This window comes from Zonotrichia albicollis, chromosome Z (assembly GCF_047830755.1).
Source record: "Zonotrichia albicollis isolate bZonAlb1 chromosome Z, bZonAlb1.hap1, whole genome shotgun sequence".
In the NCBI taxonomy this organism is placed as follows: Eukaryota; Metazoa; Chordata; class Aves; order Passeriformes; family Passerellidae; genus Zonotrichia; species Zonotrichia albicollis.
Genome location: NC_133860.1, coordinates 3,835,537 through 3,857,134, shown reverse-complemented (window position 1 = coordinate 3,857,134; position 21,598 = coordinate 3,835,537). Strand labels below are relative to the sequence as shown.

Sequence of the window (21,598 nt, the reverse complement as noted above, 5' to 3'; positions counted from 1 at the left end):
CCATTCACTGCCTGGTCAGTTACTGTTGTTACAAGAGAGCAGGAGCAGTGTGAGAGTAAAGTGAAAGTGTTTATTTTAGGAAGCTGATGCTCCTGCTTCCAACAGAGAGGAAGTTAGTGTGCCAAAACCCTTTCCTATTCCTGCTGCTTTACTTGGACTATTAAATGACTGCCCCATCTTTAGACAAACAGAAGGTGTGGTAGTGCTCTTTAGGCTTTTAAGACTGAGAGGATGGGCCCCTACAAACGAGGCAGTCTTGTATCAGCAACCTCTTCTCAAAGCACGGTGCAAAGGTGTATGGTGTGACTTTTTGCCGCATGACATGGTGTCTTCACCTGGTCAAACAGGTTTTGTCAGATGGAGGAGGATGTGCCCATCATCCAGGCCAAAGTCTGTTATGTGGGGAAATCTAGTATTTAGTGACTCATGCATGGTTAGACACTTCGCTTTTCCCTGCCCACTGCTGGTCCTTGCTCATCCTCCCAGGAAACATCATCCATCTTCAACCTGGTGCAGAGTGGGAAGTAGTGCCTCTTGTCAGCACGGTGAGCTCGCTGCCCGGCTGCTGCCAGCGGGGCCCCATTGTACACCTGACCCCAGCCGGGAGCGGCAGCCGGGCGGCGTTTGACTGCTGAGCCGGTACTTCTGTGCCCGGGTAGCACCGAGGAGCTGCGCATCCTCCCGGTACGCCCGAGGTGCCTCAGCGCCACTGCCGCCCGCGGCCGACCCCGCCGTGCCGCTTCCGACACCGGGGCCGGGCACCGCGGCACAGACAGCGTCCCCTGCGACGCCAGGGGACGCCCTGCCTGGCAGCGGCTACCGATCCCTGTGACACCGGCTCCGGAGCGGCTCCCGAGCTCTGTGACGCCGGCGCGGGAGCGGCTCCCGAGCTCTGTGACACCGGCTCCGGAGCGGCTCCCGAGCTCTGTGACACCGGCGCGGGAGCGGCTCCCAAGTTCTGTGACACCGGCTCCGGAGGGGCTCCCCATCGCCGTCACACCGGCGTGGCAGCGCGGCTCCCCGCCTCCTGGATGCGCATGTGCACGGCCGCCCCGGCCCCGCCCCCTCTCGCGATAACCTCTTGCGCGGGACTGCCAGCGCTCGCCGGAAGGGTGGTGGTGCGCGTGCGCGCCGGGCGTTGCCCGCGGGCGCAGGAGGCGCGGGGGATGTCGGCCACGTGCGCCGTGTCCCGGAAAGCGCCGCTGCCAAGGCCGCGTCCCCAGGGCGAGAGGGAGCCGCCCGCCAAGGTGATGCGCAGGGGACTCCGGCGAGGCCGCGAGGAGGAGCGGGAGCAGCTGCCGTGGTCGGGAGAGAGCGCGAGCGGCATGGGCGCGGAGGCAGAGCGGGCGGCACCGCTGAGCGACGAGCGGCGGACGCGGCGGCCGCCTCTAGAGCCGAGGGCGCCGCCGACGACGTCGACCAGGGCGGTGGAGGAGGAGGAACGTCTGGAGCGGGAGCATTTTCGGAGGATCATCAACGCTTTCCGCTATTACGGGTAATTGAGGCCTGCCCTCTGGGCGTGGGGCCCTGCCGGGTCCCTCCGCTCGCCGGGCGGCCGGCAGGGCTCGCAGCTGCCCCCGAGCGCGGCGCTCCTGGCGCGACCGGCTGCCGGAGGGTGTGTGCCCCGTGCGCCGCGCTCTGCCGGGCCCGCCTCGGCAAAGGGCTTTGCACCGCTTCCTCTCGAGATAGCGCAGTGGCCTCGATACCTGTCAGTTAGAAAGCATGAAAGAAAGCTGAAGACATAAAAGACACACTGAGAAGAGTGCCTTGAGCTCTCTTAGGAGATAAAATGCTCTGAGGCGCTGTACAGCCTAGAAAACAGCCTAGAAAACAATAGTATCTCCTGCTGGCAAGCACCTGCGGAATGGTTTTTCGAATATGGATGGGAATTCTTAAAAGACACTTTACTGTGCAGAAGAGATAAGACCTATTATTAGGGATTATGGATGCCGTTTTTAATAGCAACTGTTGAGTCATAATTTGCTGGCTCCACAGAAATGAGCCAGCGGTGGTGGGGACACCTAGTTTTATAACTGAATCCGTTTTAGTAGACAAGGAAGCAAGTTACTCGCCTTGCAAGGTGGTGGAGCCTGGCTGGAAAAGTCCAGCCAGGAAGAGTGTTTGGTAAACCGTTTCCTGTTTCTAGGTTTGGGAAGCAGAGTACTGTACTTGTACTTCAGCTAAGGAAACCCCATCATGCGGCTCGTTGCTATGTGCTGGACCCTCTTTTGGCAGTGTAGCACAGTAATAATATGTACATGGTAGTGAGGTTCTTGGTAGGAGTGGGTGATACTTACATAATTTCTTCTGTTTGAGGTTTGTCCATGTAAGTTTCATTGTCTTCCAGGAGGACATGTAAGTTTCATTGTCTTCCAGGAGCAGGAGGTTAGTCTGAGTGACGCTTTGATGTCTCTTCCAAAGTGATTTCTCTAATTCAGCTTGGACTTAATGAAAACCTAGATAGTTAAAAGTATCTAATACCGATTGCTACTAGTGCAATTCCGACCTATAATTTATTTATATTAGTGGTGTAATTACACCTTCAGGCCTTAGAAGCTGGGAATATCCTTCTCAGCCTTCTGCTGATCTATGACTTTGGGTTGCTTTTGAATGCTAGTTTCTGTAAAAACATAAGAAAAAGATGTGATTCAAATTTCCAGTATAGAATTTCAATGAAATTATCTCTGTCTTAAACAAATAATTCTAAATTTTGGTGGAATGGCATATCTTGGTACTTAATAAATGAAGTTCTTCTTTCCTCATGCAGATATTTCCAGTTAACTTGGAAACATCTGTTTGAATAGGACAGTAACACACTTTCAGATGAGCCCAGATCTTGTTCTTGTCTTCTAGACATGAGATTACTTCATTATTTGTAGTTTTTGTAATTTCACTTACTCGTTCTGCTAGATGGTTGTAATTTAGCATAAAAGGGTGGAGAATAAGATGTTTTTGAGCTAAGCTGATGTGCTTTATGTAGAGCATCAGTTTATTTTTTTCTCTCTTTTTTTTTCTGTTTCTGGTCCTTGAATGTAATTTTATACCAGTGTAGCTATTGCACTGAAAAAGCCCTTCTCAGTAACACGTGAATGAGATACTACCTGGTTAGATTTCCTGAATGAGGTTGTAACTAGAACACCAGCAATTGCAGCTGCCTCTCATAATGGCTTGGTTTTTCAGCTTTGTGCTGCTGTATGCTGACACAAGATTTGGGAAAGTTCAGTATGACTTGACCGGCTAAAATCACTTGGTGGTCAAAAGGGTCAGTATTTCTTATTGAATTATCTCTCTAGGGCCTTACTTCTATACTTCTCTCAGTTTAGACAGAAGTCAAATCTAGCAGAATCTCAGAAAAGTCACCATTTTTATGAAACTTTTATCCTGGGGAAGTGGAAAATTATTTTTAGCTTGCATCAGTCACATGATGAGGTTCACAGTACTTAGGAGGAATATGCTGTTAAAGGAAGGTAGCTTAGTATCCTAGTGTGACTGCCAGAACTCTGGTATCGTCCAGCTGAGACTGTCACAGTTCTCCTGGAAGCAATGGATTTTGAGGATCCCAATTCTCACTCCACATCTTGTTATTTCTGTAACCGAAGCTTACCACTGCATTCAAATACATTCAGTTTAAATTGGATTTGTGAAACACACTTGATAGATGGTTGGTTGTTAAATTTTATAGATCCATGTGCTAAGGTGATCACCTGCTCTGGAAATGAGGGGCTGAAAATGAAAGAGTAAGGAGGAGAGGATAGTCCTCTGAAAGTGGAATGTGTTAAATAGAGTGGTAAGGTAGAACTAGAGCTTAAAACAAAAAAAAAATTCTGGAAAACTTTCACTTTCTGTGTATAAAAAAAAGAATAATTGTAATTGCAGTAGTTTAGAGTGAACTGTTTACGTGTATGTATATTGCTTCTAAATATTTAAAACTTTTGCTTTTTAGAACGAATATGCATGAACGAGTGAACAGAACAGAGAGGCAGTTTAAGTCTCTCCCAGCTAACCAACAGAGTCTTCTTCCTCAATTTCTCCCTCACCTTGACAAGATCCGGAAGTGCATTGATCATAATCAAGAAATACTACAAACCATTGTGAAGGACTGTGTTCATATGTTTGAAAATAAGGAATATGGAGAAGATGTATGTTAAAATGGACTTTTTTCTTGCTCCAAAAGTAGTTGCTTTGGGATTGCTTATATGCTTTGGAGTTTTCTACATTTGTTACTAGTATCTCAAACCTACAACTTTCTTTTCTTTTGCCTTTTTTATTGATTCTTGTTTGCTCACACTTTTCTCGCTCTTTGTCTTTCACATTTTGCAGAGCTGATGCTTAATGAAGCTGTTTGTTGTTAGTTCTGTTAGTTACACTTATGAAAACTGTGAATCTGGCAAATCATTGTTTTTACTCCAGAGTTCTAGCTTTACCCTGGTTACATTTTAAAGTTATTTTTTCTCTTAACTATATAGAATATAAGTAATATTGTCTGTCTTTATATAGGTTCTTATATATCTTCAGATAATACATAATTATAAATTGGTTGCAATTCTAGATTGTAAGTATTTTAATGTTGTTATTTGTATACACTTTTTTTACTACTTGACCTACTTTCTATCAAAAAAAATTACCCCAAGACTTTAAGGACTGACAGAGATGGAAACTGAAATCCTCCCTTTTATACAGGCAAGATACAGTAATGGGCAGCTCCAATGTAAGCTTCTCAGCTTTGCCTTACAGTATCTAAAGGGATCCTTTTTTCAGGGTATGCAGTTCAGCCTCTGCAGTGGCTAAGCCCTGATCCTTTCCTGAATAGGGACTACCAATTGTGCTTTGCTGTGTATTGTTTGTTTGATATGGAAACTGGACTTTTGAATGCCAGAGAGAGGCCAGATATTAAGGTGGATTTAAGCCCAGGTCTCAGGAGTGACAGGGAAGTGCTTTGTCAGCTGATACTTACTGCAGTTCTTGCAGCATGGCCTTCTTTTTCTTCATAATTTGCTTTCCCCCCTGCAAGACTCAAGATACTTGGTATATTTTCCACTGACTTTTTTTTTCTCTCCACTTTATTCAGGGAAGTGGGAAGATTACACCAGCTTCAACATTTGACATGGATAAATTAAAGTCCACATTGAAGCAATTTGTGAGAGACTGGAGTGAAGAGGGAAAGTTGGAGCGGGATTCTTGCTACCAGCCAATTATTAGTGAAATTATAAAGAACTTTCCAAAAGAAAGATGGTAATAGTGTCTTAAAGCTTATATTTATGTGGACTTACACTGTTGCACAAATCTAAAACAGTTTATGGAGTAATGAAAAGCTTTGTTTCGAAAGTAGAGAATTTTTTATGAACTCAAAAATGAACTTTCTTTATTTTTCAATCAAGAAAGTTTTTTTATTTCTAATACAAGATGTTGGAAAAGAGTATAATCATAAACTTCACAAAGTAATACCAGGTAAACCAGTAATAATTTTTTGTTGTTGTTCTGCAGCTGGGTGTAACGATATATGTAAATCTTTCAAGTAAGAGACTTCAGTAAGTTAGTTCAGTTTTGCTTAGTGAGGGAAGGTTTGCAGGTTTGCAGATTCTCACAGTGTGTCTGCTGCAAATGAGAGGAAGGACTCTTGACAGCAGGAAGTAAGACTTTTGCTCTTCATAGTGGAAAGAAGGAGGAAGAATTAACCTTTAGTGCAGTTGCACTTAATTGCAAGAGTTTACTTTGAAAAGAGTAAATTCTAACCTTAGTTTCAGACAGCTGTTCTAAGACAATTCTTAAAGCTTAGTTGCACATGTGAGGGTCATTTTGTAAGTATTGGCTTGTTAGCAGTGCCAAAATAGTCACTGATGCGGGGGTTTTAGGTCATTTAAGTGGAAGCATATTAGTAAAGCCTCAAAAGGTTATAGTATTGTAAGAATTCCATGTTTATTGGTTCTGTCCATTTATCAACCCAGTCATCTTAAAGTGCATTTTAGTTTAAACTTAGTAGTCTTTTACAGTTGGAAAATTTGAGAATTTTTATTCATAAGTGTAACAGGCCACTACTTAAGTTTGATATAACAGGTCATTATTGTGTTTTTTCTCTCTCAGCAATTATTAATAATGCTCTTGTGTGAATTTAAAAAGTCTCTTCCACTGGCCATTGTTTAGTTTCATTGGTAAAGACAGTTTGTGGTGGGAGAGCATGGGATGTAGATGGTTTCTGTTTTGCCTTGAACTGACTTACCTAAAGATACATACACCTTTTAGAATGTTTCATCTGCAAGTGAATTTTCTGCAGTATTTCTAGTGCTAATAGTGCCCTACATAAGATAAAAAAAAGAATTAAATACTGCAGGTATACTTCTGACATGTAGATGTGTAGGAAAACTCATGGTTAGTTTTCCAAGAGGTCATTCTAATCTCCAAAGTAGCAATGCAGCTTTTTCTCTTGTCTGCTATCTGTTAATGTATTTCAGTTGTGGCAGAGGTAGCTTATGTCAAATCTTAAGAGATTCATGACTGAGGCTGGAAAATCTTGACTTTTACGTTTGTCACCAATGAATTCTATTTCAAAACCTTCAGTGATATTAGGAAGCAACATGTGGTAACAGATGGGGTGAATCCGAAGTTGACAGCTTTGTGCTTAACTTTACAGGGAATTCTTGTGGTTGTTGGACAAAACTAATGTAATTGCTCATTGTGGTAGCTCTGAAGTACCATTTGAGTTTTATTTTGTCTCTGCTGAAATCTCAATACATCACTGTACGGATCAAAGATCTCTGCTACAAGCTTGAGTTTGTCAAACAGCATTTTTTAATTTCTAAAATGTGTATTACTTAAGTTATCATTGTGGAGGTGTTGTAGCACTTAGATAAAACCCTTTCTCAGTTCACATATTGTTAGCTACTGTGTTAGCTTGCTCATTTTTCGTGGTGATGGAAGCTCTCGTGGTTAGGTGTACTTTACTTTTTGAGGTAACAAGCAGAGTCATGTACTATCAAGCTTAACTGGCAGTTCCTTTTCATCCTGGTGCAAGAAATAACTTCCCTGGCAGGGTAGCTAGCTGCTAAGTCTGGTTTTTTTATACAAATTTTATACAAACTCTTCACTCTCCAGTGACAGCACCTTAGGGAATGGCATGCAGCTGAGTCACGGGAGGTTTAGGTTAAATATCAGGAAAAAATTCTTCACCCAGAGGGTGGTTGAGCGCTGGAACAGGCTCTTCAGGGAGGTGGTTACAGCACTGTCCTGTCTGAGTTCTGGAAGTGTTTGGACAATATTTTTAGGCACATGGTATGACTCTTGGGAGTGTCCTGCAGAGGGCCAGAAGTTGGACTCTTACCCTGACAGATCTGTTCTAGCTCGGCATAGTCTGTGGTTCAGTGATCTTGGAGTGGACATGTTTTTTGATTTTGAAGAGATCAATGGGGCCTGAACTGCGCACAGTGAGTTACTCTGTCTGTTGTTTATAGTGGGAGAGGACTGACCATGGACTCTAATGTGTAAATGAACCTCAGAATGCAGCTTTGTATTGCTTTAGAGTAGCACAGAGCACTAAAGTCTCCTGAAAGAATGAAATGAAAGTGCAAGAGAAAAACTGTTCTGAGTGAAAAAAAATACATTTTTCTAAATGTACTTTGTGTTGAAAATGATAAATAATTTTAAACTGTCAATGCCGGTCACCTTTTACTTTATAAAAGGAATTGCAGTACTCATCAAATTTGTAATACTCAATGGAATGGTACATTCAGTTTCTAGTTAACGTAATTTGTTGATCTTATTAATTCCATGCATTGGAATAATGTGGAAATGGAGTTTAAATTTTTGAAACTACTGAAGTATGTTTCATTCCGTGCTTGCACACCTTATAGCATTGCAGTTTGCAAAGTTGATGTGTATGGGTTCAGTTGGTATGTAAATAGCAGGAAAAGCAGGGAAGTGTTGTATATGCTTGCTCTTTGGGAGGTAGAAGTAGTGCAAGCACTGGTTGAAAGCAGCTGTAAAGCAGAATAGTTATTTAGTAGGTGCTACTTATCATGTGTTATGTGTTTCAGTCTAGTCTTCTGATAGGCTGTCATCTAAAGGTAAATTAAATGGCAAAAGCTGTTCCTGCCTCTTTCTGCTTAGCACCTTAACACAGAATCTGTAAGCAGAGTCAACAAAGCAGTTTTTAGTAAATCCCATGAGATCAGGTCTTCCTGAACAACTATAGATTTCTTGCATTATTCATGTTGGAATATATGTTTCAGTTCGAAGGAGCTATGTACTATTTAAGTTTCTTGGATTAGAATGAACGTACTTGCTTTAGGAGAAAACAGATAAATTTTTTATTTCTTTATCTGTGTATTTTTTGAAGCATTTTTTAGGGAAGTATTAAGTTGAAAATCTAAATAAGCATACTCATAATTTTTTTTTGCTTCCCTTTTTATCATCTTGGTTTCCTTTCACTTCTGGTGTTGCTCTTCCTGCTTAGGTGAAACAATGTAAAGATTATCAGCTTCTTGTCCAAAAGAAATCTATGAAATAATTAACTTTTTTGCTAATTATCATTCCATGGCCAAAACCAAAGTACTTAGGTATTTCTTCCAGTTTTCTCATAAACTACGCCTCTAGAATGAACTATAACTTGAAATTCATCTGTGTCATGCTGTCCAACTATCAAATGTATTTGCCAAGATGCTGACAGAGCAACCCAAAAAAATTGTCAGAGCTTAGTTTCCTTTTGCTATGAAAAACAACTTACTAGTCCTGAGCCTGAGCTTGACTATACTTCTTGAATGTGCTCAGTCACATTTATAGTGGAATTGAAATTACTGCTTTATTTGAATTTTATTTGACTTTATATGAAATATATTTGTCCTTGCAGGTCTTTGTACGTAGCCTAAACTTTGCTTTACACATTGGATTTAAGAGCAAATATATTGTCAGTGTTACTGCATCACTCAGTGCTTTGCAGGTCTTTAAATGAAAGTATATAAAACTCAGCCGCCCAGTTCAGAGAATTGCTCTTCAAATGATTGTGCTGTTTAGCACTTGTCTTTAAAAACAAAATCATCGACAATATGGTTGAAGTAAAATAACAAAATATGGAATACTGAGAATTGGATCTGTTTATTTAAACTTACAGACCTCATAAACACTAGGAAAGGAGTCCCACACACAGTATGTTCCTGTGCTGGTATTTCCACTGATCAGAAGCCCATCTCAGTGTGATATATGTATTTATTACTTCATTTGATAAATTGAACTGCTCTATCTAGTTTATGGAGATGAGGAGTGTGTTTGTTCAGGCACTCTTTTTTTTTTTTTTTTTTTTTTTTTGCTAAGCATGTTTACCCCTTCAGCACCATTACTTTTTTTTTTTTTTCACAACACACTAGACATGAAATAAGCCTCCATTTTTATAATGTTTGCTTTCCCTCTTTTAAAAAGGATACCTTTAAAAAAGTTAAAATCTTCATTAATATCAATGGTCTTCTAAAAGCTGAAAATATATCACACTGAAACATGCAGTGTGAAAAGGGCACAAAAGATTTGTTTCTGGTATTTCTCCATTGTTTTTTTTAAAGAGGCTTCTGGAGTTTCAGTAGTTGAGCTGAATAGTGCTGTGCAGCCCTCTCTGCTGCTTGGCCAGCACCTTTCCCCGCACCTGTCAGATTAATAGGCTGGTGCTGCTTCCCTGTTGGCCCACAGGTATTCAGTGCGTACGTGTTGGGTGCTCGTTTATGTTCCTAACTGCTGGTAGATGTGTGGCACGGAAATCCTGTCCTTGCTGGCTGGTTGGAGGGTAGTTTTCCTTGTGGATCACTTTGGGTTATTATGTTAGCATAGCACAGTTGTTGGGGTTTTTTTTAGTTAACTTTGTAACGGCTGTAATCACGTAACAACCAGAGAAAGGCCCCTTTTCTAGCCTCTTAAAGGACTGTAGCCATTAAAAAAGCAGTTTCTGTGCAGTTAAAGATTTTTAGCTATTATAAGGATTCAGAATTAAATGTAATTCATTAACAAGTTTGTCGCAAACAGTTCAAGAGTTGGACAAGTTTTTTCTAATAGGGGGACACTATCAACAGTAAGTTAGCCACATACATAATTTATCAGTCTCCAAATTCAGAAATATGCTCTTGGAACTGTCAATGTTAGTGCACTAAGATTTACTTATATTGTATTTTATTAGATGAGCTCTGCTGCTGAAATGAAGTTGGTGGCAGGAGCATTCTCCAGTAACTGATAGAAATTAAACTCTGGAAATTTGTTAGCAATTTAGTCCCTTAATAAAGGTGCAAATGAAGGTGCAGTTAAGTCTGCACTCAAAAAAGAGAATAGAAAACTATTTTCTAAGAGAGAATGGAACATTTGTTTAAAAGTACAGGAACTTTATATTGTTTGTATATTGTGAATGAAAGGATAAAGACAACTACAGGCAATTTAAAATCAACTCGACTGATAAAGATTTTTTTCTTGTTTCAGAGTGCATAAAGGTGCAGATTTCCAAATGTGAATGTACCTAAATATCAGTTAGCTACCAGGTTGCTTTAAGAAAAGACTTCTAGTCAATGTTTTGTAATCTTGAAAGTAGTTTATGGCTTATCATCCCATTTATCACAGAAGTGTCCACATGGGGGTGCTAAAATCTGTGTAGAGCTAGTCCAGGTATTTCATAAAGTGAAATTGCAAGGAGAAGTAGATTAGGTTAGAAAATCCATTTGGAATAATGGTGTACCATTATGAATAAGAAAAGCTGTAAGATAGATGCTTTTCTGGCTTCTACCAGAACATACATTTTCTTTTTCCTTCTTGTGGTTCCCTATTTTCAAAAATTTCATACTGAGCATGCAGTTTTCTCCTGAAGTATTTTTTTTCAGTAGGACTTTGTGCTAGCTTCTGGTTTGCCCCGTAGAAGAGAGGTAATGAGAACCCTTGCTTCACAGGAGTGCTCTTAAGTAATAACCAAGTCTTGATTTCCAGCTTCTTGATAAGTCAGAAAAAGAGCCTGAATGTATAATGGAATGGAAATGAATGGGATGTTTTTCCATTTCAGAGGCTTCACTAATTAGATGATGAAATCAAAACTCAGAAGGCACTGTTAAAACTGCTTTGCTAGATTGTGTGGCCTTTAGAAAAGAGTAATACTTCCGGTTTTGGGTAATAGTGTTTAGAAATGTACAGCTTTTAGGATTTATGTAACTCCTTTAATCATCTTCATGCTTGTGCAGCATCCTTACTCTTTTGAACCCTTCTTGGCATTCTGAATTTTGAAGTAGTCAAAGGCTTTGTGTTTTGGTGCCTCTTATCCTTTGGAGCTGCTGGTTCTGTCCTCCTTCGTGTACTTGCTTATACATTGGTAGATGTTATTTTTTGTCTCTGAAGGTTATATGCAAAACAGTGTCAGAAGGTATATGAATATTCATACCTCAGTGTACGAAATTGTGAACTCTTGAAGTCATGTTTATGACTGGAGACTGAAAAATTATTTCCTTTAAGATTAAGTATTTTCAGTTTTGCATGTGAGTGGTTTCTGTTTTGTGAGTGAAGGTTTGTGGTGGAGGTGTGCCAGAATATGTTGTGGTGGAGGTGTGCCAGAATATGTACGTATTTCCCTCTCTGCCTCCAAGAGAAGTAACTCCTTTTTGAGATTCTTAGTTCTGTTTGTTAGTTGCTCCACTTAGGAGGGATTTTAAGTATTTCAATGAAAACACTGCTGGATGTTTTCTGGTTGTCTTCAACTTGATGCCTATTTATGGCTAAGTGGTTAGAGAGCTGCAATGTACTTTGATTTAGGAAATATGTCACTTACAGTACTTCAGGAAAACCAGTGAGCAGCATATGCAGAACTCACCATTGCTGGAACAGTCACTACTTTAAGGTTTTTACATTCTGAATGGTTCATCAGATTTTATGTTTTTATTTCTTATGTCAAAATACTTGGGATTTTTTTTTTATTACAAGGTAACAAAAATATGTCTAGAATGTTTTCTGATTATCAGTGGGGCTTAAAGAAAAATACATTGTGCTAAGTGATGATGTTCTTCAGTTCACTTGAGAAATTCCTGGCTGGGTAACTGTAGAACTTTTAAGGAAAACAAATTGAATCCAGCATTTATGCTCTATTCTGAATGAGGGTTGTATATGTTCTTGTGAGTAATTTCTGTAAATTTTGACTGTACAATTAACCAATCTGATCAGAGCAGGCTCGGTTTCATTTAAAAGTGAGTCATACAGGAAGCATAATATATTATCTAAGTACATGGTGGGAAAAATGTTTGGCTGGACCTTTAAGTTGTGTTAAAGGGTATCAGATAAAGACTTAACTATTATTTTTGTTCTGTTGCAGGGATTTCTCCAAAGTTAATATCCTGGTACCTGGTGCTGGGCTAGGTAGATTGGCGTGGGAAATAGCTATGCTCGGTTATGCTTGCCAAGGAAATGAATGGAGCCTCTTTATGCTCTTTTCTTCTAACTTTGTACTCAACAGGTATATAGCTTATGTTTTACTTGCTGAATAAAACCTAGAGAAGCAAAATTATAAATGAGAGAAATCTGAATTTATATGTCTCAAAAGAATAGATTTATAAGTTGTACTACAAGGCACACATACTCACTTTTTAGAATGCTTTAAGGAAAAAAGTCTTAGGGATAAATGGGGAAGGAAGTATTATATATGAGTCATTAAAATTACAGGAAGTATAGCTTTCAGGTTGTGAGATTTAAAATCTAAATTGTACAACAGATTTTCTGCAAAATTTTGATTAGGTTTTATGATTTATTTCACATCTGTTTCTGTGAAATGGACACCTATCTTACTATTACTGAATATGGGCTAGTAAATATGTCCATGTTATGTAGTGGTGTGATTATAAACAGAGGATACCTGTTTAAAAAAAAAAAGCATCACCTTCCATACTAAAATTTTAGGCACTGTTTTGACAAGAAAAAGAATAATTGAAGCATGCTGAGCAAGACGTTAAGAGTTAATAGTTCCACAGTTATGCTCAGATTAATAAATTTAAATGTAGTAAATTTCACGTTACAGGTTTTAATTAAAATGTCATTTCTGTATTTGGTGTTCTGCGACTTGCATTGGAGTTACTGTTTTCTAAATGACTTTGTTAGGGAAGAAAAAAGATAGTACATGCAGCTGTTCCCTTAAGAAACAGAGTGGGAAAGCTATAGGTGGGCAAGTATGGAAAGAGGTCTGGAGGGTGTTTGGGGTGGGGGGGAGGAGGGGGGCAGTTAGTCCAAGTTCACAAATGCAGAATTTGACACTTCATTCATCAGGTCTGAAATTATGCACCTGTGCTGAAAATACCTAAACTATTGGCTTTTTTTCTGTATTACCATATTGTTTTGGAGACTGTTTTATAGACTGATTATCCACAGTGCAGTGTGATGCTCTTGCATCTCACACAGCTTACTGTTCAAAAACAAGGGGAAAACACTGCATGGTGACTGCTGAGTATCTGCATATGGCAGAAGTGCTTTGTGTGATGATAATAGATGTTTACAGGAGGTTCATTTGTTCTTTTTTTCTTGCATTATTCTCAAGTGACTAATTTGGTGGTGTAATTGTATATTACAATTGATGTGACTGATGCCTTTGAGCTATTAAAAGAAAATCATTATTCCTCTCATGCTTTGGAATTTCAAAGCAGCATAAAAGCTTTAATTTCCCATCTTTTGGAGCACTGGTCAGCTGTTGCAGAGGTTAGTTGACTTCAGCCCTGCCCTCTGATGACATGCTTCCGTGAATAAAGAGTCTTTGCCTACATGTGAAATTATCCTAAAGAATCATGCTTCACTAACGGTAGTAATTTTAGCATATAATGCTCATATAGTGTTTCCTATGTAGGAATGTAGTGTTTATGCAGAATATTTAGCAAAGAGGTGTATATACATTAAATTTGCTAATAATATGAGATTTTGGACAGGATTATTGAGTGTTGTGCAACTGCTGTAGTCTTTATCTTGACTGAGCAGCAGTCAATTTAGTTGAAGTCCAAGCGTCCCTTTCTGGCAGATGTAATTGTGGGCTTGATGTAACCTTCTGTTATGAAGGTTGTATGGACTTGAAGATTTTCAATTTAGTCTGAAGTAGCTGTTCATGGTTAGCCTTCTGAAATGCACATTTGCTTTTCTGAAACTGGAAGTAACAGCAGTCATCCATATAAGCTGAAGATAATATCTAAAGAAGAGTGGTCAGAAAAAAAAAAGAATTTGCCAGTGAGTTTTTAACTGTAGTCTTAATTTAATTTATACTTATTTTTAGTTTATAAAAGCATGAGGATTTTGCTCATCTGTACTTACAGTTTTACAGCTTTACCTTCTTTTTCTGACAGTGCTTTATATTTAGGAAGACAAAGTACTGTTTTTAATGTCAAGCATTGCTACAGTAGCCTCCTAGATGTGGTACATTGGCTTAATACTTCTGTGTGCAAAATGATATTTGCTGATTTTCACACATTTTGAAAAACCTTTCATATCTCTGAAATAGTGAAGTTTTGTTACAGTGGATAAAGCTGCATGGTATGGTATGTAGAGTGTGTGTCACAGTGTAACTGTGGTCACTATAAATATCTGAAATTATTTAGAGTTTGTTATTCTGTTGAGGAAACTCTACTTTAAGAATAAAGTGACCCTAGACTAGTTAATCTGCAGTGGTTCCAAGGCTGCTTCAGTCATTATATGGGACATTTTGCTTTCTCTTGTGTGCCTAAGGTTATTACATGATGTGTTTTTCTTCTTTACTTTTTGGAAAGAATATAATTTTAGATTAATCTTGACACTTGGAGGAGACTACTAGTTGTGTTTGTTGCTTGTCTATTAATGCCTTAGGATGAAAACAGTTACATTTTTATGTGTATACCAGTGGTGAGTAGTGAGATTTGACCTACCTATTTTTTTCAAAAACTGTCTTTTAAGCTGAATGTTGAACAGTGAATACCGCACCCCTATAGAAAATAATGAAGTGTGCCACACTTAAATACGTTGCTTATAATAGAATGTGTATTACACATATTTTGTTGTAATAATGGAGTTTCCAAGGACTGGAGTACTTGATTTCAAAGTAAAAATTGTTGAAACTGGAAATGGAAGTTTTCAAACTTGTACATGAAAGAAATTGCTATTTTCTATTATATTGGAACTGTTTCAAAGTCTATGTGATCAATGAACTCTTTCTAATCTTTTCCTTTAATTGCTGTTGTAGTGGTTAGGGGGCTTTTTTGTTGTTTCATTTTGGGTTTGCTTTTTTTAACCAATTACATATGTCTGGTATTTATACATGAAGAAAGTCGATGAACACTATATACTGCTGCTCAAGTTTTAGTTTTTAACTGATAAAATGAAACAGAGATATGAAATGGAGAAGGTAAAAAATATTATTTCAAACACTGTATCACAAATATATTCTAATCACCAGCCAAAAGAGTGCACTTTCTATAACCCAGTAGATTTCTTGCAGTTTATGAAATGCTTGATGATATGTGTTTTGTGGGACAGATATGTCCTCTGTTGTCCTTGAAAGAAAATGTTTTTTTCATTTTTTAGTTACAAACTAATTTACAGGATGGTGGGAAAAGCTTCTTGTTAAACTTAAATGCTGTGTTTTATAACTTTTTAAAATACAAATTGTTAGTCATGTCAATACAGAAACTCTGTTTTACAAAGACATCTTCAGTTGGCATGATTGCAAAGATCCGGGTGTTACAAACTTAAAATGACCATTACTGTGCTAATGCAAAATGCTGCTTATTTATTTTTTTAATTCTTAAAGCATCTTTTCAGTCAGCATGTGAAAAGTGCTTTTGTTTAGTAGTGCTTCAAAACTTCCTATAATTGTGGTTCAGAAAAGTCCAGAATGATAACAAACATTTAAAAAAAAATCATGGAACTATTTTTGCTTTTTGTTTGTTTGTTTGTTGGTTTTGGTTTTTGGGTTTTTTTTTTCTTTTTTTTAATAGGAAGAGAGATGATCCAGCAAGTCTCAGCTTTGTGGAATATGGCAGATTGCAAACTTCATTAATCTTACAAAATAAGCATATGTGTTTTGTTCGCAGCAGAGAAATAAGTTGAAGAAAATGACAAGAAGTCATAAAAGAAAATTCTAAAACTGGAAAAGGCAATTCCTTTGTAGTAGTGATTTTGTCAGATTAAAATTAGGTTTTTTGATCACTTCGTTATCATGGGTGATCTAAAGTGTTGTGAACTAGATTAAATTTTCTGGGAAATATGGAGCTGTTACAAGAACTTTGACTCTTATATTTCTAGATTCTAGATAAACAAATAGTTGAAACAAATTTTGCTGATTTTCATATTTTGCAGATGCTCTGAAATTAATTCATGTAAGCTTTATCCCTGGATTCATCAATTTAGCAATAACAGAAGATCTGCTGATCAGATACGACCAATTTATTTCCCAGATGTTGATCCTCACAGTCTTCCTTCTGGTTCAAACTTCTCTATGACAGCAGGGGATTTTCAGGAAATTTATTCTGAGTGCAGTGAGTAAATGCAAACTTCTAGGCTATGCATGTAACTGTAGGGACTTCCAGAGTATTTGGGACAGGTTATGAAGAGAATCAAAGTGTATCTACCACTATTAAGTATAAAGAACTAGCTGTAGCAAGATTCTCATACTCAGAATATTTCTCCAGCTGTATCAATAGATCTATTTCTTACTCCAGATCAGCTTTCATTCCTACTTATAGCAAATGTGGACACCTCCTTATCTAACAGAACTTGCAGGAGCCTTTCCCACAGCTGCTTAATTTTCTGAAGATTCTGTCTTTAACAGTAGAACATCCAAGACTGGCATAAATTAAGACTTCTAGTACTTTTTAGTCACAGGACTTTAAACTTCTGCTAATTCAAGAATACCTGTTTAAGGAAAACAAAGATTCTCATGCTTTAAAAGATAGGCTTAAAAAATTCTGCCTGTTGAATTGACTAGTTAAAAACAGCTGGCGAGATGTTCAAATACCGAGTAAATTGTTTCAAAGCTAAGTAACTTCTGAAAGTACACTTTAGTGCAGATTTGTATTGTTCTAGATACTAACTAGGGAGGCCTGAAATGATTAGGGATTTTTGCAGTTGTATTTTTAACAGCTGTCATAATTAAATTTATAGGACAGGTGAGTAATAGCACACTTGGGGCTTCATTTGTGTATAATTTTACAGAATACAATATATAAATTATGTATGAACAGTTTTGTTAAGTGCATAAGTAGTAAGTATATGTAATATTGTAGTCTGTGTATGTGTACATATACACGTGAATACAGGCCAAATAAACTCGAAGTTAACAGTTTTTAATGTAAACCAAAATACTTTGTTAACTTGCCTGTAAAACAGCTGCTATTAGTTGATAGTGATTCTGAGGGTATCAACAAATACCAGGGTTAAATTATGAACTTGTATAAGATTAAAAGCATTTAAACTAATCTCTGTATACTTTGCTCTTTTCATGCAGATACATGGGACTGCGTAGCAACTTGCTTTTTCATAGATACAGCACATAATGTTATTGATTATATTGATACTATATGGAAAATACTAAAGCCTGGAGGAATATGGATAAATGTAGGTAAGTGTGACCAGCTAAGTCTTTTTGACTTATTTTTGATCATATACTTGAGAAGTGTGTGCAAATAATTGTCTATGAGCAAACTGTATAGCTAGAAAAATACAGGGCTTGGAAATGATCTCAGAAGTTATCAAAATATGGTCTGATGTTTGCTAGTTACAATCAAGTCAACACTCTGATTTTTAAATAGGCAAGTTAATCTTGCCAGTGGCATGTTTTACATTCATTCATCAGGCATTTGTTTTTTGACAAATATTGTATTCTATGGCAATCTTTGTTATTTTTCTAAGAAGATGTAACTTTAAAATACATCCTTGCTTTTTTGTATTTTTTTCCAATGTCTATTTGGTACTCTGCTTTGAAGCAGAAGTTTTGGGAATGCGATGTGATTGGAGTCTTCCATGGTGAAAGAATGTTAGACAAGACACAGGCATTAAACATTATGCACAGTAAAAACTGGTCAGTCACTGGTCAATTTGTTGCTCTCTCAGTCCCAGCCAGTCAGAGTGCTAGCAGAGCTCCTAGGCAGACTTAAATATTCTTAGCTATGGAGACAGCAGTGATGCTTGACTGAAGGAATTGTGAGATCCAGAAAACCAAATCTAGTAGGAAGTGTTGCAAATTGTTGAATAAGAGCTAAAGTAATTAGTATTCATTATAGGAATCATATTCAAATAGCAGCAATATGTTCTTTTATCAGTATTTATAGAATCATAGAATGGTTTGGCTTGGAGGAGATCTTAAATATGATCTAGTTCCAACCCTTCCTGGGCAGGGAACCTTCCATATTTTTGACTGTGTGAATCTGATAAAAGTGTTTGTTGCACTATCAGTGTGTACTTTTGACTTCTAACACATATTTTGTCTTTTTGGTAGCCATTTCTATTGTATCTTTGTACTTCAGGTCCTCTCCTTTACCATTTTGAAAACTTGGGAAATGAACTTTCCATAGAATTAAGCTATGAGGATATAAAGAATGTTATCCTGCAATATGGATTCCATATAGAGGTAAGAATGTAGTGCGGTTTGCAATAAGCAGTATTGTTATGAATCAGACAAACTGCTTGGATTAAACCACCATGAATTTCATTCAATATAATGACATATATTAATGACTTCTAGGAGTATTATGTTTCTTACAAATTACTTGCTTTTCTCATTTTATAAGAAGTGCATAGATAAGCCTTATAATCAAATAACAATATAGCATTCTCTTGTATAGTTCCTGTGCAGCTGTCTTGAAAACTGCTGCTTTCTTTTCAGGTGGAGAAAGAATCTGTACTGTCAACTTACACTGTGAATGAACTCTCCATGATGAAATACTACTATGAATGTGTGTTGTTTGTGGTGAGAAAACCAGAAGAATAGTGCTTTGAATAGGTCAATGAGAAAATAATGTTGGTTTGAAAGCTAGAAATGAGAATAAAATCGTCTGGTGATGTATGGACACAACCTCAAATCAGTGGTGCCTTCTTGTTCCTAAGAGGATATAGATAGTGTCTATTTTCTTAATATCTCTGTTGCTATTCAGACATTTATGCGCCATGGATATTCATAATACACTTGTGAAAGATTAAATGTTCACATGCACTGTCTTTGTGCTTTGGAATGCATTAAATAAAAAAGCAAAAGTGTTTTCTTGAGAATAAAATGTAATGTTTGCCATAACTAGGCTAAATACTCTGCAAATGCTGCCTCATTTTTCATAGATTTATAGTGCTTTTTTTCCTACTTGATGATATTAGGAATGCATGGAGGTGCTTACTGTACTAGCTGTATCACTTTTAGAGAAGTGTTTGTAAATGTATACTTAAATTATGAAGTCTGAAATGATTGGGAAGTGGTAAAATTATTCTTGAACAAGTAAATTAGTCATCAGAACTGTTAGAGCATTTCCTGTGCAACTGAAGTAAAGTAGGATATCTACAAATTCTGATCTTTGGCTGTATCACTGTTAAAGGTTTAATCAAAAACCATAACTGATAGGAAATTAGAAATGCTATGTGAAAGCAGAATACTGAGTGAAGAAAAAGCAGACTATCACAGAGAAGCAGTATGTTAACCTCAGTTCAGGAAAACACTGGTCTTGATTGATCTTAATGTTGGAACTGAAATGTGTTAGATGCTTTGCTTTCTTGAAATAACACTGATTTTTGAGTCATCTTCTACTATTTAAGATGGAACTTTTAAAGTTGATAAACATAGCTGAGTTATCCATGCCACATGTATGTAGTACAACATAAAAATACTTGTCGGAGCAGTGAAGTTACATGTAAATGTGTGCTATAACATAATTACTTCCACCTGAGCCAGGATATGGCAGGCCAAATGGTAGACAATTTCTTTGTAACTTCACTTTACCCCTGAGACTTCTTGGTTCCTCCTACTAATGTGTTTTATTTCCTAACAGATGTGGCTTAGGTGAATATTTAATCTACAAGTCTTGATACTATACAAGAGGATGTCATGTCACATACAATCTCATGTCACTTTGAAGTTATGTAGGAAATGAGAAAAACCCTAATTGGAAGTCAGTAGTCTGAGATGAGGTGTCATGTTAGGCATTCTGTTTGCATAATATATTGATTACCTTAAGTGCCATTTGGATGCTTTTTCAAAAATATGTTTAAAATATAAAACCATTATGATGAGGGCTGAATTTTTTTTCTGCTTTTGCTAAAAGGACACTGGTCAGTATGTTGTTTGTTTCTGATTATTTTTTGTCCTGTGTTTCATGGTGATGTCCTAATCATATCTCTTTAATAGATCTGTTACTGGCTTTTCAATTTTTCTAATCAAGGCCAGAAATTTGTGCCTTTATTCCTAAATTGAAAGTCTGCAAGGAGGGAAAACAAACCTTTTTTTAAAAAAATATTTTCAGTGCTGCATAGGAGAGCACATGCTTGTGTATGTTTCAGTAGTATTATGCTCCTGTCTGCTCAGAATCCTAATTGAGAACAGAGGCTTCTGCTCTACAGAAGCTTTTAAGTTTTGGCTTAAACTACTCTTCTTTTTAAACTCTCTTATTTCTAAAAGTGCATGAACTGTCGAAGTTCTACTCTGTTCCAAGGGAGATGTGTTAAAAGATTAAACACTGCTATTCAACAAAGAGTTAGAAAATAAAAGTCCTTGTGTGGCTAAAAGTAAAAAAACACATGCTTTAATTTCTACCTTGTACCATTTAATTTTTGAGAAAATTTGTGATTCTTTGCTTTCATTATGCTTTCTTCTCTTAGGTAGAATATGATTATTAATTTACTTGATTTTCAAGTTTCTTGAAATAAGACAGGTTAGCTGAATGTCAGTTAAGCTGATGCTGAGTACCATACCTATCTGTAATACTACCCAGTTTTTGCCCCATACACTCTGTAACTTGAAATGTGCTATTCTGTCTCTCAAAAAAAAAGCAGTGGAACTCTTATTTATGGTTGAGTGTCAATATCCTGTGTTCTGGTGTTTTTTTCCCATACCATTCCATGGTGTCACAGGTGCCATTTTTGTATATTCTCCGAAAATATTTTTGCATATGGTATAATATAGTGATATGCTTTTATTTCTGATCTAGAGAATGCAGGGGATTTTTCAAGAGCATTCTGCGTTTAAATTGGAACAGTCACATTAAGAGTTGGAAGCAAAATAATCTTGTGAATGAGTTGTTAGTAGTGTTTTCTCTTCAGTCCCATTTAAGAGTTTTTGGAATTCCCCACTTGTACTGTAATGCACAGGGATAATGGTGTATTTAGTTTTATATGCAGGGGGAAATGCTCAAGGTGTTCATCAGCTAAGACTGTTTATTTTAGGTCACTATTTAATTGTACATGGTAACAAGTGTAAAAATGCTGCATAATCCTCAATGTAAAACTTCTCTCTCTGGAGTTTGATAAATGTAAAACGTCCTGTATATTTTTCAATGTGTTATATTCTAAAGTTGTTGCAGAGATGGTAAGAATAAGAAGTTTGGTGTCTCTGTGTGCACTTCCCATTGTTCAAAGTACGTGTAATGGACTGGGTTTTTTGGGTATTAAAGCTTGCTGTAAGGCTTGATGT

General features: G+C 37.6%; 1 protein-coding gene across 2 annotated transcripts; it reads left to right on the top strand.

Moving 5' to 3' along the window:
* Window positions 1-1,085: 1,085 nt before the first annotated feature.
* CARNMT1 (carnosine N-methyltransferase 1) lies at window positions 1,086-21,595 on the top strand. Of its 2 annotated transcripts, none has more exons than XR_012578263.1 (8): window positions 1,086-1,495; window positions 3,944-4,139; window positions 5,069-5,232; window positions 12,305-12,445; window positions 16,291-16,469; window positions 17,438-17,551; window positions 18,428-18,559; window positions 18,815-21,595. XR_012578263.1 is itself a non-coding variant. In XM_074533405.1 (8 exons), exons 1-8 carry the CDS (start codon window positions 1,167-1,169, stop codon window positions 18,917-18,919), a joined length of 1,332 nt encoding a protein of 443 aa, XP_074389506.1. In that variant the 5' UTR covers window positions 1,087-1,166; the 3' UTR covers window positions 18,920-21,595. The 2 variants fall into 2 exon arrangements, 1 of the variants encoding a protein (XP_074389506.1); XM_074533405.1 differs by having other exon boundaries at window positions 1,087-1,495; window positions 18,456-18,559.
* Window positions 21,596-21,598: the final 3 nt, after the last annotated feature.

What these genes read in the sequence shown, in the direction of transcription:
- CARNMT1 (XM_074533405.1), top strand. Translation starts at nt 1,167, where the DNA reads ATGTCGGCCACGTGCGCCGTGTCCCGGAAAGCGCCGCTGCCAAGGCCG. An exon ending in AACTTTCCAAAAGAAAGATG is followed by an intron (nt 5,233 to 12,304) that starts GTAATAGTGTCT and finishes GTTCTGTTGCAG; the next exon opens with GGATTTCTCCAAAGTTAATA. An exon ending in TCTAACTTTGTACTCAACAG is followed by an intron (nt 12,446 to 16,290) that starts GTATATAGCTTA and finishes CATATTTTGCAG; the next exon opens with ATGCTCTGAAATTAATTCAT.